The following is a 14,630-nucleotide window of genomic DNA, read 5'->3' as shown; positions in this document are numbered from 1 at the left end:
TCACGGATAGACTGTGAATCTGGATTTTTACCTCCTGGTTCTCCATACGTATCAGCTGCTTTTGGCTGCACACAGGTTAACAGTGAGGCCTTCTGGGCTGCTTAATGGGTGGCCTGGCACTGCTTTTGGGCTGATGCAGATCATTTCTATTGGCCAAGGTTATCTCCTCCTGACCTTGTAGCCAGAACTCAGCCTCCCGGTGGCATGGTAATTGTGAAAAGGAGGGCTTCTGAAAGAATTCTTAAAGGCTGGAATATCCTTTCTGGTGTTGTGAAAACCATGTTTTGTTTTCATCACCGTTCTGAATGGGAAAGGAAAGTGCCTTAATGTTAAGTTGGCAAATTCAGAGATGGTTGTGTTTAAAGATTCTTTTCTTCTAAAATCCAAGGTGGAGACTTTATAAGTCTAGTATTGCAGGAGGCTGCTGTACTACTATCCACCTTCGCTCCTGTACTTTCTTGGTTGCTTGCTCACTGCACACTGGTAGCTTGCTGTATGTGATACATGGCATCTGATTTCTTCCTAGCTGTAGCCTTTTGTACCAAAATGTCTTTTACCTTGGTTGCAGTTGCTTCAGTTTATGGGACTAAATGTGTTTGCATGCTTTTGGGATGAACAGGGACTTCTGTTACCTGTGTAATGGAATGAGGCTGAGGGATTAGTGAGGAAAATGGGGAGAGAGGGAGGAGTTGAATGGGGTTTCTTTTCTGGAGTCATCAGGCTCCTCCCGTAGCAGAGAGGGAGCATAGTACATGGAACCTAAAGACCTTTAAAGTACATGCTGAAATGGATGCTGGGAAGATACAGTACAGTGCTTGGGCACAACTCCAAGGCTCCCAAGGCAAGTAATATTTAAACAAGCTGAACAGCCCCTTTCGGCAAGCAGCAGGAAATCCAGCGCTGAGCTTTGTGTTGTTGCATGGTCAGCAGAAGATAAAAGCTCAGGCTATGCAGCTGGGGTTCCCTCCTATCACTGGATGGCAAACTGTTAAGAAAAGATAAAAGGACAGAAAAGGACAGGGGGTCGTCTTATTGAAAAGCATTCCTTCATATTTTAAGCCATCGAAGTACTTTGAAATACATTGAGCCTGATGTAAGGCAGGAACAGCGCCATCGGCAGCTGTTGGGGTGTTTTGGAGCTTTTACATCAGTTGGCAGACAGAAGATGAATTCGTCCCTCTGCTTCAACAGAGATAAGGATTTAACATGGGTAGGACTGCGATAGGCATAGATGCCTCACCACGAGCCCCACAGCAGCAGGCAGGAGCTTCCCAAACATTTTTTTTTAGGAGCAAGGCGTGTAATGGTGGGTGTGCTGGTGACTGGGGGTCTCATTCTGAACTGTAACCAGCATTCAGCCATATAGAGTCTTTCCAGGTCTCACTTTCTGCGGCTCATCCTTGGTTAGGAACTATTTCAACAATGAGGAAGAGAATTTAAATGAATGAGATTGCTAGTTCGAGTCTTCTAATCAGTATTTACTGTATTCCTCCCCTCTGTCCCTCCTCCTTTTTTCCTGCATCACAGTACTAGTGTCTTGGGAAAGAAAACGCTTCAGAGCATTTGTTACCAATTTAGCAGCAAGTACGTGCTCAAATTTGGGATTTCTGAGATCTGTGTGTGCCATATGTAGGCAAAATGTAGTACTTGCAAGTTCCAGTAGAAGGGAATAAACACAAATTTGCTGTTCTGCAGATAGTGTTTCTTTAATCTAATGAGACTTACATTTGTGCAGCCTTTTTGTTTTGGTAAGACGGTTAACCGTCCTCCCTAGGGTGCCTAATTGCTTATCATGAACTAATCAGTCCCCTGGGTATATGAAGGGATGAAACACTGCCAAGATAGAGCCTGTGACTTCCCCCAGAGGTGTGATAACCCTCCCAATTACCCCGCCCTTCAGGGAGCTTGCTTACTGCTATTTTAAAGACCTCGTTACTTCAGAATTATCCATGTTTGGAGATTTTAGGAAGCTTAAAGGGGTGTAGCTACTGAGAATCTTTTGAACCTTTAAGCTCTCATATTTTTTATGTCAAATTTGTATTGAATATTGTTTCAGGTTTGATGTGGAAATGCTGAACATGTTTCTATTTATGAAAGTGCCTACCTTCATAGCCCTTATGGCATGTCAGACCCTACCAGATAAGGAAAGGGCCAGTTTCTGTCTTCAGCTGTTAGTAGATAGGGATGACAAAATCTTCTAGCTCCAGAAACCCCACTTGAAGTTCACATGAAGAAATGAGTGAAACAAATCTGGTGGTGACTCTCTTCTAATTTTTGGTAGAATGATAGTTGCACATTACCGTGTGTGAAATGAGTGGGTAGATTAAGAAAAGTTTTTCACCTTACAGTAAAAAATAATTCATTTAACTAGTGGTTTTGCTTGCATTCACCTTTCAGTTCCTTGTTTCAACTCATTCATAAGACACACTTGTCTGCTCTACAGGTTGAGATGGCTACTGATTCCCTGAATTCTTCTCTTGTTATCTTTTTATATTGAATGGTTGAGTGCAATGAGGCATATAAAACTTACTACAAAACAATAATGTTTGAACTGGAAGTGGAAAACAGCTCCTGCTATTTAGCATCTGAGTGAAAATATGAGTTCTTGTGTTGAGGTTGCTTTGTCCTTTACTTTTGTTCTGAATGAACATAATTTTTATGTGAAATTTGGAGGATTTAATCTGTCAGTTGGGTAGAAATAACAGTTAGTTCCTTGAAAGAGTTGTAACCTAATCGATGAATAATACCAAATTTCGTTTTTCTTTTGTGATTCTTTGAAAATACGTAAGGTTTCCTTCACTTCTGGTTGTAGAGTATATTCTGAGTGACCTTAGCAAGATCAATGTAAATATAAATATTGTTGTAGTGTGTACTGGTTTAAAACTTTAAAGCAAGGTGATTTCATGCTTAGAATTAAAAGAAGGTGGCTGTGTGGGCATGTATGTTTATATGCCTGAGAAGATGTAAATGTGGAAGCATCGCTCCTCAAAAGAAGTGTGGCTTTCAGTATCATAGGTCTGATTATGATATTTCAATGTTGCTTTGCTATGTGTGCATATATGAAAGTGATTAGTCGCGTTTCCACTGGCAAACTCTTGCTGTCCTGCAGAAATTGGGGTGAGTGCACAGGCCAAGTGATCACTTGCTGTTGTTGTTGATTTTTCTCTATTTGCAACTACTGCTTTACCCATAATTGGGATGAACTGATACACAGTTCATAATAATTTGTTTCAGGCTAATGTTTTTGTTAAGTACATATCAATGGAGTCAGCAGAAGGAAATGAATTTCCCTTTTCATATGTGAATTGTTTCAAGAATTGTCTGTGTCATCTGTTTGATGGAAATGTGTGAAGCACTAGCAGTAGAATTGGTTTTTTGGAAGGAGAGGGTGGTTTTGGACTAGCAGCAGACGTTTTTGGCTGGAGGAATAGCAACTTGAAACTTCACTTACTGAAGAAACCTGTTCACAATTTTGTCTGTTTTTTTTTTTTCCCCAGCGTTCCTGAAATAAACTTCCTGCAATTCTTTGCAGTGTGCAGGTGTCCAGACTCCCCTTTACTCATGGTCGCCTGTGAAACCCGCCAGGCAACTGAAGGCTGTACCTAAAATTCTGCTGGCAGTGCAGCACACTGCAGTGGCCTTGGTATAGTTATGGTGGACACCTTGTACAGCCACAGCTGTAGCATCCCCTCGTAGTCCGAACAACTGAGTATTGCGGTCCAGGAGCCTACACGTGTGGAGGACTGCCTGGAATAGAAAAAGGAAAGCTGCAGAGATTGTAAGCTGCTGCTTGATCCGTGTGGCTGTTGTGCCGAGGAGCATCAAAACTTTGCTGGATGGATCCGACAGCTCGTTGCAAAGTAGAGGGTCAGTCTCGCTGGTTATTTGCAGTTCTTAACCTTAGTGGATGTTAATTTTTTTTTTGTTTCCTTTGTTTTTATATTTTTCTGTGTATGCCTAAGAGGATTGTGGCCTTGCAACCAGAATGCTCATGTTCAGGAAACTTAAGGCTGTTCCTACTGAAGGGCTTTGAAGATCAGCAGGCATTTCCTCCAGGGTTTACAGCGTTGTTGGAGGAAACAGTCCCTGCAGAAGTCTTCAGGCCTATCCGCCCGACTTCGGTCATTTCTTACCTCACCAGCACGTGGATTATGCTGTTTGCAGACTGTCTAAGCTGCACGATGACCTCCGTGGATTCTTCATGAGCTTTTACAAGGCCAGGCCAGTGTACTTTGTAAAATCCTTTAGAAATGCCTGCTAGGCTTTTAAAGTCCTAGAGCATAGACTATACTACAAGGAACTTGGAAGGTCAGCAGCTGGATATGGTTGTGGATGAAGGAGGATTTTTTTGTGTGTGTGTGTGTGTGTGTGTATGCAGTTCTTGTTTTAAAAATACATACTTTTTCAGGTCAGATAGAGATATATTGTTCCTAAGAAGGCTTCTTGTACTCTCTGATAAAGCTGAGGGACTTCTGATTTCCCTAAGAAACTGATGAACAAGATCCCTATGCCTTTTCTTTGCATGCCTGTTGCAATCTATGAAAATGAACCGATGCTGTTTCATTTTGTCAGTGTGCTGGAAGCACCTCCCACAGGTTACTTGCACTGCGTGTACTTCAAAATAGAAAGAAAACTCATACTGAAGAGTACCACTGGCAAGTAACGCTGCTGTTTAAAATTTTCCAAGCGGCTTTCCTGTGCAGATCTCAACTTGGAGAAGCTTGCCAGCACTATCTATTGCTGTAGTTAATTTACCGAACTAAACCAAGAAAGAAACTTTGTATTTCAGAACTTAGAGCTCTTCAAACAAGCCCAAAGGCCAGCTGGTACAAGCCAGCGGGTGTGCTCACAAAAGTGTGGCACCTTGTTCATCAGTGGCGGGAGAGAGGTATTTTTCTGAAGGCTGGGTTTCTCTTTCACCTGGAGGAAGCAATAAACCTCAGTTGGAGTGATCTTTGGTACTCTAGCATCTGTGGTAAATATATATCTAGAATAACCTCTGGTGAAATGAAAACAGCTAGTTTGTATCTTTTAACTCTGGCTCACAACACCAGGAGAATGTCAGTGATGGTTGTCTATGCTTAATATCACATGGAGATTATGTAGGTGGTTTGTATCTGTTCCTGGTCCGTAGCAGACTGTAGGAGTTGCTCGACTTGAGATCTGCTTGTGCCTCTTACGGTACAGAGCAGATGTTGGCTTTGGCTTGTGGGTCTGCAGAGAGTCTCCCTGGCGTGGAGATACAAGCTAGGAAGGAGCGCTTCCAGTTATCTTGCTCATGAAAAAGCTGTGTAGGCCCTTGGGATATTGCAGTTGGAGGCTGATACTACAAGTGCCCCCTAGGGTGGATGGGAGAGTGAGGGCTGTACAGCATGCTTGTGAGTCCCTTTGCTCCAGCATATCTCTTTCTCCTCCCTGTGGCATGTGGTTTCCCCTCTGAAAATGTCAAGCTTAAACTCCCTGATTTAAAAATCTATTTCGGGGGAAGGGGGTAAGGATATGATTTGTGTTTCTGAACTTTTTAAATTATCTTGGTTATAGATTTTTGTTGTTTGGAGGATGTGATAGGGGGAATAGTTCCTATGCTGACCAGAAACAGAAGACAGGAAGATAATGATGTTAACAAGGTGGGGGAGAAAAGGAGGTGTTTGTTTAGAAAAAGCCTAGTCACTAAAGCCTGTGGGGCAGAGGAACCCTGCTGATAACACAGATGAAACAGTCTGCCTCTTTCCTAACTTTAGAGAAGTGGAGCTTTGTAATAAATGGCTGCCATGTGGCAGCTGTCTCCCAGCTTCGTGAGCCTGGCAGTAGTTAATCCTGTCAGCAAGTCATGCTCCCTGGAAAAGAGCAGTGAGAAGAGCTTCAAACTCTTGAATCAGTCTATCTGAAAAATATTTGCATGTTGAATCTCTTTCTGCTTAAAACAAGTTTGGTAATTTGATGGAGGCTTCCATCTTTAAATAACATTAAAGTGCAGCTGTGTTGGCTTTTAAATAAAATGTTAGAAATGTGCTGAAATACTGCAATTCTTTTCTCTCTTTAAAAAAGCCATTTTAGTTTTGGAAGGTATATGTTCCAGAGTACAAAATGTACTGTGTAGAGAAGGGACAGTCTGTGTTGCTATCTCCCTGTGTGTTAAGAAACTACAGGTTGAGCATTTGAGATCATGGTTATCCTTAAAAGCTTGAGGCTTTAAAATTAATCTTTTAACCTCACGTTGCTTTTTGTAATTTGCCAAGCATATACTGTCTCTGTCCCTTTTTTTAAAGCCAAAACCCTAGAATTTTGACTTAAAAAATTTGAGATTTTGTGCAGTAACGTAGCACCACCAGACTTGACATGCTTGTGATAATATCTTGGTGGTTGACACTACTACCAGGAAATGGGTTTAAATCCCTATCATTTCTACTTTTTCTTTTCTCATTTTGCTGTGTTATCTTGTGAAGCATAAAATGTTTTGGCGTGCTACCTGGTACAGTGCTCCAAGCAGAGAGTGCGCTGGCATCTCCTGCAAAGACAGTGTGGTTGGGCTGCAAAGGATGAGTTGGGAGCTCTGCAATAAGCAAACTGATGCTCTCCCCCTTGGGCTTGCCTGTGTTTGCTAGCATATGGATGCAGTTAGAGTGCTGAAACACCATGTGGGACATAGCTACTCCAAAAGGAAAGAGTTTTTCCTGGTCTAGCTTATCCTATTTTCAGAATGATTTTTGTAAAATTCCCTGTGCATTCAGTTCCTCTTTGAAACTCTCTTCAAATCCTCATCTTGGAGGAAGAGAATTGCAGCCAGAACACTGCACAAGAGGCAGGGCACTAGCACGGAAGATTTTCTGTATCTTCCTCAGTGTGATTCGTCCTGCCTCTCTAATTCCTGCCGAACCCATCCTGCACACACACGCGCAGCTCTGGCTACCATGTGAAGAGCAAGTGAGAGGGGGTGAAATGTTTGCTTGTTTCTCCCTCCAGAGATTTGCTTTAAACCTTCACCTCGAGTACTGGCTCCAAAGCTGCCCTTGGCTGAGCTGCTGGCCATCAGGGTTGAGGGACAGAGATGGGGTTGGGGACGGGCCCTCCCTCCCCCCCTCCCGCCTCCCTCCCCAACAGCTGCAGGCACCAATTGCCAGGGAGCAGCCTGGCCGCATGGTTTCGTGGCTTTCTTCCTCTTGTTACTAATGTGCCTCCTTGTTTTCGTGATGCTCTGCAGAGGAACAACCAGATGGATTGTCTCCTCTCGGGGTGGGTGCCCAGGCATCTGCACAGCCAGTTGGTATGGTACAGGAGCCCCTGTTTTTTCAGTGACACCAGGGTCTATTGATGGCAGGCTGGGGCTGTGCTGTTGCTGCTGCACAGATGCTTGCTCTTGGCCCACCTTAAAAGGACAAGATATCCCGTGGTTTAGACTGGCCATATATTGTCGAGGATGTCAGCATCTCCGTCACAGCTACCCAGCTGAGCCCGGCGTCCCGCTTCGCCTGCCCTTCGTGCCTGCAGATTCTCCTCAGTCAGAGCTGAGGGGTGCTGTAACTCGGAGTATTTGAAGGGGAGGTCTCTTTTCTTCTCTGTTACTCAGAAATGTTTTCCATCTGGCTCTCCCTAGTGCAATGCATCTAGCTCACCCCTTGGGCTCTAGGACAAATATCTTGTTCCCTCAGCACAGTACTTGCTTAGGCACACAGATGATGGGACATTTACCTATAGCTTACCCCACGTCCCCTCTAGGGTTTTAAGTCAGGTGGGTTTGTCAGGGCGAAGTGAAAATGAAAAAAAACAAAACTGAGCAACAAATGCACAAAGCTACATTTTGGCTGTTTCCTCATTTTGCAATCCTTCATCCCCTCTTGCTTGTCTGAGATGGCAACAGCAGCAGGAGATGAGGTTTTGTCTCCCAGGGCTGTGCTTCCCCAGGATTGCTGGGGGGATCAGACTCAGACAGGTGCATCTCCCCTTCCTCAGACTGTTGGGCATGGAGACACACACAGTGCAGTGGTCCTTGCTTCAGCTTCCCCCTGCTCCTCTGCTCTCCTGCCTTGTCCTGGGCTCTTTTGGCGCTTGTGGGCAGTAGTTCTGGCAGGCAGGGTGATACCACTTGCCTGACCTGTCCTGCCTTTGCAAGATACTTCTATCCCACCCTCAGGGCCCACTCCCTTCAGTCTCTGGCTCTGCTCTGGATTCCCACCCTCTCCCACACCATGTTCCAAAGCTGTCCCCTTGCCCAGTGGGATGTGAGCCAGCCCTGTCCCAAGGGAGAGATGCAGCAACTGAACTAGGGAAGACTGATTAGCATGGGGAGAGACCACGAGCTGTGTCCCAAGGAGTTTTGCCCTGCTGCAGCCAGTGCCAGCCCAGGGGAGACATGAAGGGACTTTCTTGGGTTGCCACTTCATCTAAGGCAAATAAACTGGAGTTAAAGCCAAGAAACACATCGACTTCCTGGAACTCTGCGAGCCGTCCGCACAGCTGTCCCCACTCCCCGAACACATGCAAAGCAGAGCTTATAAGGACAGACAGTATTGCTTTTGTGTCCCTCCTCAGCCAGTGGGGAGGGTGCAGGGGAGGGGATGTGCTGGGTAAAGCCCAAGGCCTGTCTTGTTCCGTGTTCCCCATGAGTTGCTGTGATTCCCAGTGACCAGGGGAAGCCAGGCTCCCTTCCCACTGGCCTCCTAACAGCTGTGCAGCCAGGCAAGGATGAGGATGGAGGGTGTTCGCAGTTGTCAACATGGGAAGGAAAGGAGGGATGTCTGCTTAGAGCCACTTGTTTTCTCCTGTTGCCCTGACTTTATTTTGTTGCCTAAATGTAGTGTTCATGGTCCCAGGTTTAAGCTGCCTTCAAATCTCAGTGTCCTTTTTCCTTGAGCAAGCTCTTGAAGCTGACTGCAGTTTGGTGACATTTAGCTTGTGGGTCTGCAGAGTCTTCCTGGCGTGGAGATACAAGCTAGGAAGGAGCGCTTCCAGTTATCTTGCTCATGAAAAAGCTGTGTAGGCCCTTGGGATATTGCAGTTGGAGGCTGATATTACAAGAGGGCCAGGTACTCACCAACAAGCTGATACAAACAACAGAGATGAGGAGCAGCTCATAGATATGTCTTTGGTCAGGGGGAAGGAGTGCGAAGGTATTAGAAAAGTCTCATAATTCATCAGCAGCTGCTGATCCTAAATGCAGCCATAGGTTATTGCAGTTCTTGCAATGCTGTGTGTTCTGTGTGGCACTGCCATCCCTGAACGAGGCAGTGCTGGTCAGGAACTCAGTGCAGGCTCAGCTCAAACTCTGTGAGGTGATTACAAAGTGGGCTGGGCTTTTCTGTTGGGAGCCAGGGGGCCATCAGGTTTCGCTTTCACTCTTGATGCCGGAGCAGCTTTTGCCTGAGTTCTCTTTTCTAGCCTAGCAAGACCTCAGGTTCGTGCATGAGGGCTGTTCTCACAGCACACAGCGCTTGCGAAAGGTGCAAACATGGCTTCCATCTTCAAGTTAGCAAATGGAACTCAGGGCCAAGAAGATGGGCATGAATTCATTTTGTATTAAAGCTGCCTGGTAGCCGTGTGTATTGCTGTAAGCCAGTTGGACCATAAAGGTGGATTTCATCCAGGAAACCCCTGCTTTGCCCCTATGGTGTCTCTTTGTTATACTAGTACAACTTCCTTGTTTTCGGTTTCTTGCACCAGTGTAATGCCAGAGTATTGTGGTGATTCAGAGTTGTCGTTCACTAAAGGCATTAGCTAAGTTCAAATTCTGGTATGGTTTATGGAGAGAAGCTTCTGGTCACCTGAGGCAAAGTCCTGAAGAGCATTACTGGTCCATAAGTTACCAAAAAGGGGTTTTCAAAAGCTACATAAAAACTAAATGCACACATGTATCCCATCATGCTTGCAAGGAAATAAAACAGGAGGAGTAAATATGTTTGAATATTTAAAATTTAGCCTAACTGTTAGATGTTAGAGCAACAGCATGCAAAATAGTCTGGAAATACAGGGATCATCTTGTTCCTGTTTAGAGCTTCTTCCCCTGTCCCACTCCCACCAGAAGATCATCCTTAGCTCAGTTTTAAGGCATGGCCATAAGCTTGTGGTTCACATGTTTATTCCATCACTGGGTGTATCTGTCAGTGTACAAGTTAGACATATGGATGTTGTAGACTCACAGGATTATTTCAAGAGGCAAAGTATTAGACCTGCACTAACACAGGTAAAATGATCGTATCACTAATAGCTCAGAGAGTTTCTAGAAAGAGAAGAATCTGTCATCTTTGGTGCTCAGAGAGTACCCTTCAAGAGATGTTACTCCTTTTGGTTGTTGTTTTTGTGTTTGGTTTTGGGTTTTTTTGTAGAAGAAAGTGTTACTTTACAGGTGCAAGTTCAGAAGCTTTGGGGTAGCATTCTTAGTTTTTACTGTTAAGTGAAAGAGCGGCCCCCAGATACTCCCATGCCACTGTCTTTCTTTCTATGCTTGTCTTCCTTTCCCCATGGGCTGCTCTGTACTGGTGCTCCAGCAGTGGGGATGGTGAGGTGACGCTCCCAGTGTAATTTTCTGCTGCTGGGGTGCGGAGTCAGCACCAACACTTCAGTAGCAAGGGCAGAGTTGGTATTAAAAAAGGTCGGTTGGGAAAACATTGTTCGTTTGGTTTTCCTTTGCCTTGAGGCAGTGCTTTGAATCGTGTTAACCCTTTTTTCTTCCCACATGATGCCTTTTCACCCTCTTTCCTTCCTGCCAGCTTTGATGGAAAATTATGTTCAAAAGGTAGTGCGGGTGATAGCGCGCATCTCTTTTGGGGTGGGAGTGACCATTTGCGCTCGGGAGCTTTGCCTTGTGCTCTGGGAGTAAGATCGCTCCTCTGTGTAGAAGCTTAGTAAGAGACCAGTGCATAGAAGCAGTTCAGAGTGCAGTGTAGCGATTCTTAGGTATTATAATCTCAAGGGTAAACAGTAAACTTTGTTTATTCAAATGCAATATCTCTCTTTGAAGTTCTGTTCTTGTCTAAATTTGTATACTAGCAGGTCTGGCCTTCATTTAAATGATCTTGGGGTTTTTTCGTGCCCCTTAGGAAAAAAACAGTGGGAAAGCCTTGACTAAGTTAATAGTGTTGCTAAGATGGAAATGATGAAGAACGCTCAGGATTCCTGTTTGGACCTCATGGGAAAAAGTGGTTTGAAATGGGGGGAAATCGTGGTGGTACACATTCCTAAACCTGTCATTTTTTTCCCCTGTTTCTTCTCCCCCACTGTGTTCTGTACTAAATACTACAGTATGTTTAATGAAACCAATAAAAGTATTTGGCCAAGAGTGTTAATCTTTCCCTAGGCCAATTAGTGCATGGCTTCTACTTTTAACATTAATGTGGATTTTTTTTGGAAGGCAGAACAATGAGCAGCTTTGTGCTGTGTACCAGGTTTTCCCCCTTCTTGCCTGTATTGTGCGTTTCTTCCTATCTATTCCAAAGGGAGAGCTCATGTGCAAAGACAGTGGAGCAGTCTGGAACAGAAACTTGTACCAGCTCCCAGGGGCCGGGACGTGCTGCTCTGTGCTTGTGTAGCTGCCTCTCAGTCGCAAGTCAAGTGACTGTGACTCTGAAGACTCATCATTTTTTCTCCTTTCTTCTTCCTTCTTCTGTGGCCTGTGTTCTCCTTTTTGCTTCATCCATGATGCTCTTCACAGAAGGAGAAACAGCTGTAGCTGTTTTAGAGTGGTCTTCAAACAAACAAACAAACAAACAAAACCCAAATAAATACACATAAGCAAAACGGGGGGAGTAACTGTTGATGGGCTCAGCTTTAACATACACAGGAGTCACACTTTATCCCAAAGGAGGAAATAGGTCTAGCAAGTGTCTTCCTGTACAGACTGAATGGGAAGCAACAAGGTTTTTTTTCCTTTTTTTTTTTTTTTTTTTTTTTGTAAGCTCTGCTTTTGCAGTGACCCTCCCATTAGCTGGTTATGTGGGGCATCAGGGGTGGACCTCTGTCAGAAGCAGGAGCTAAAGGCCCCTCAGGGCGCTCTGTGGGATGGAAGTTGCCCCAGTTTCGTGGTTTCAGCCACCTCATCAAGTGGAAGGAATATGTTCCTGCAGAAGAGACAGGTCTCTTGGTGTGGCCATGCAGAGAGGGCTGCATTTATCTGGTTTGGTCCTGTCCCCCCTACCATTTGTCAGCACTCTTGCTTAGTCGCTTGCTCTCTGCTTTCCCTCCTTTTCACACAGGATGAATGTGACACTGGGGGGTTTCTTCAAAGTAGAAGATGAGTTGAATGCTTGTGACCACTTCCCTGTTTCCTAGAGGCTTTGGTCCGATGCTGAATGCAACCTGAGGCTGCACTGTTTCTCAGCTTATTTCCTGTTTATCCTTTTTCCTGGAGGTCTTTGTTTTCTTTTGGGGAGAGGGAGGAAGGAGGCTCTATCAGCACAACCTCCAAGCAGAGGCATTTCGTGTGAGCTGGGAAGGTTTACAGTCCTGAAGGCGGTATGGCATAGGACACCTGTGGTGATTGCTGCGTGTCTGATTCCCTGAGTTTCATAGGTGCTGTGGAAAAAAATCCCAACACTTTCCCATCCTCAGTGAGGCAATTTTTAAAGGGAAACAAAACCAAAAAACAAACAACCAACCCAAAGCGAAAAAAACCAAAAAAAGCCAGCAGCAGAAGGCTGCAAGAGAAATCTCTCAGTATGTTCCTGCCTAAAGGCACTCTGCCACGGGTTTTCCCACAGGAAGGAGTGATTTGGCCCAGCATTCTTATTGTTTCTATATCCTATTGCAAATAGAAAGTTATGCTTCTGAAATTGGTGTGTGCTGCTCATGCAGTTGTCTTTTTTCAGTGGTGCATTTTTGTTCCATGCGAGAAAGTGGAAGATACATAGGTAAATAAAACCATGCAGCAACAGTTCAGTTGCGATCTCTAGACTGCTTTTAAAATTGGAAATTTTTAATGTGCAGAAAATGGTTTTAAGAGCAAGATCCCTGACTGCATATATTCATTTGCCTTTGGAGGAGGATATTTAGATTCAGAAAGGAAAAATAACCTTTGGCTCATAGAAATTATGGAAGGCTGTAATAGTATAATACATTGTTTTCCTCCTGAAAAAAAAAAGAGAGCTAGTTGGCAGGTTTTTCTGAAACAGTAGGTAGGGTTTTTTAATGTGCATGTATGCCCGCCTGTTCTGCAGGCTCTTTCTGAGCATTTCCCGTTTTCAGTAACACTAGGAATTCTGACTGTAGTTCTCTGGGAAGCTACTGAGCTGTCTTAAAGTTACCTTGGCAAACACAGGAGTCTTCACAGTTACACAATAGATTTTTTCCAGGATGTATCAGTGGTGACATTAATGTTCTAGGTATTGACTGAAAGAGGAATGAATATGTGTATTTTGGAAGGAATTGTGTATTTTGTTTGTTTAGGGTTTTTTTTAAGGACTAAAGCACTTATTTTTTTAACAGAAATACCTCCAAATAGTTTAAACTGGTCCTTGTTTTTGATAGTGCTAAGCAGATAGAGCAAGCGGTTTTAGATTTAGGCCAGTCTTGAAAATAATTCTGTTGTTTATTCTATTCAAAAGTAAGTCAGCTACCACAGAAGTGACTAAAATAAGATGGTGGCAGGGGGGAAAGAAATAATTATGTTGCTCTTGAATAAGATGGACCTTTTTAAAAAACAAACAAAAAAACCAGTAAAATTACAACAGTTAAAAACAAAATAAAGACAAACAAATGAAAGGATCCCATAATTAGTAGAGAAAACACTGAAGGATGGGTGCTTGGCCTCACCTTGGAGCAAGAAATCCCTGTGTCACAGGGATCACTAGTATTTTCTTATCAGCAAACTATAAAAGTAATTAGGGAAAAGTTACTTTGAGTTGTTCAGGTTAGTCTGTTTGTCTGGTTTTGAAGGTGCAGAGAGAAAGCAGTGTTTGTTAGGAGGTTGATCTTTTCCTGAGCTTTCCACTGCCTGAGCTTAGTCAGGTCCCAGGTTTTGTGTCTAGACTGCAGTGGCTCACTGTGTCAGATCATCTGTGTGCTGCTCCTTAGAAGGTCGGCATCTAAATGTAGGAAGGTTGAATCCACTGCTTTGTCTGGCATAGTGTGAAATGAGGAACTGCTTGACATGAGGTGGGCCCTTTCTTTTTGCCTGCCTTTTCTTGGGTGCTCTGAATTGTTGGTAGTTGGGATAAAGTGGATATGTATTGTTTTCAAATGCTGTTCAAACAGCATTTGAAGATGTGTTGCATGACTGATTTGTATGTTGTCCTTGGGAATGTCTTTTTTTTGAAAGGAAGAAACCCTCTTAGCTGTGGTTTGAAGGCAGTTGTCTCTGTTCTCTTGATAAAAGCAAAACCTGCATTGAGCTTACTGGATGTGATTTGTAAATCTGAGATGATGAAATGTCCATAGTGTGTTTGTTTTCATAATGAAATAAACATTTTGCTTTTAAGGTTATAAAGGCATATTTCTCTGTTAAAAACATATCAGTAGTTTTCCATATTACAAATAACCTTTTCCAGAGGCTATAGCCATGAGTGCTGTGGGCAGAGAACTCTTTTCTCATGTGTTGATCATTCTCCATCACTTCTAAAAATGATGTTTAACTGCCCTGTCATTCTCCAGAGAGAACAGGCACCCTTCCTTAAACCCCAATGATAGCATGATAAGTTTGTGGT

The 14,630-nt window shown here is 43.8% G+C and overlaps 1 protein-coding gene across 5 annotated transcripts in view; it reads left to right on the top strand.

The window, feature by feature from the left end:
- Positions 1 to 14,630, top strand: part of RREB1 (ras responsive element binding protein 1) — a 122,318-nt gene that overhangs the window by 41,774 nt on the left and 65,914 nt on the right. For 3 of the 5 annotated variants that reach the window (XM_039549049.1, XM_039549051.1, XM_039549050.1), the window contains one exon: positions 3,498 to 3,867. The exons of the other annotated variants lie outside the window; for them this stretch is intronic. In XM_039549049.1, the coding sequence (XP_039404983.1) occupies positions 3,837 to 3,867 (31 nt within the window). In that variant the 5' untranslated portion in view covers positions 3,498 to 3,836. The remainder of the gene's footprint in view (positions 1 to 3,497; positions 3,868 to 14,630) is intronic. 5 annotated transcript variants of the gene reach the window in all.

Source organism: Corvus cornix, chromosome 2 (assembly GCF_000738735.6).
Source record: "Corvus cornix cornix isolate S_Up_H32 chromosome 2, ASM73873v5, whole genome shotgun sequence".
Taxonomy (NCBI): Eukaryota; Metazoa; Chordata; class Aves; order Passeriformes; family Corvidae; genus Corvus; species Corvus cornix.
This window is presented reverse-complemented; position numbering and strand designations above follow the sequence as displayed.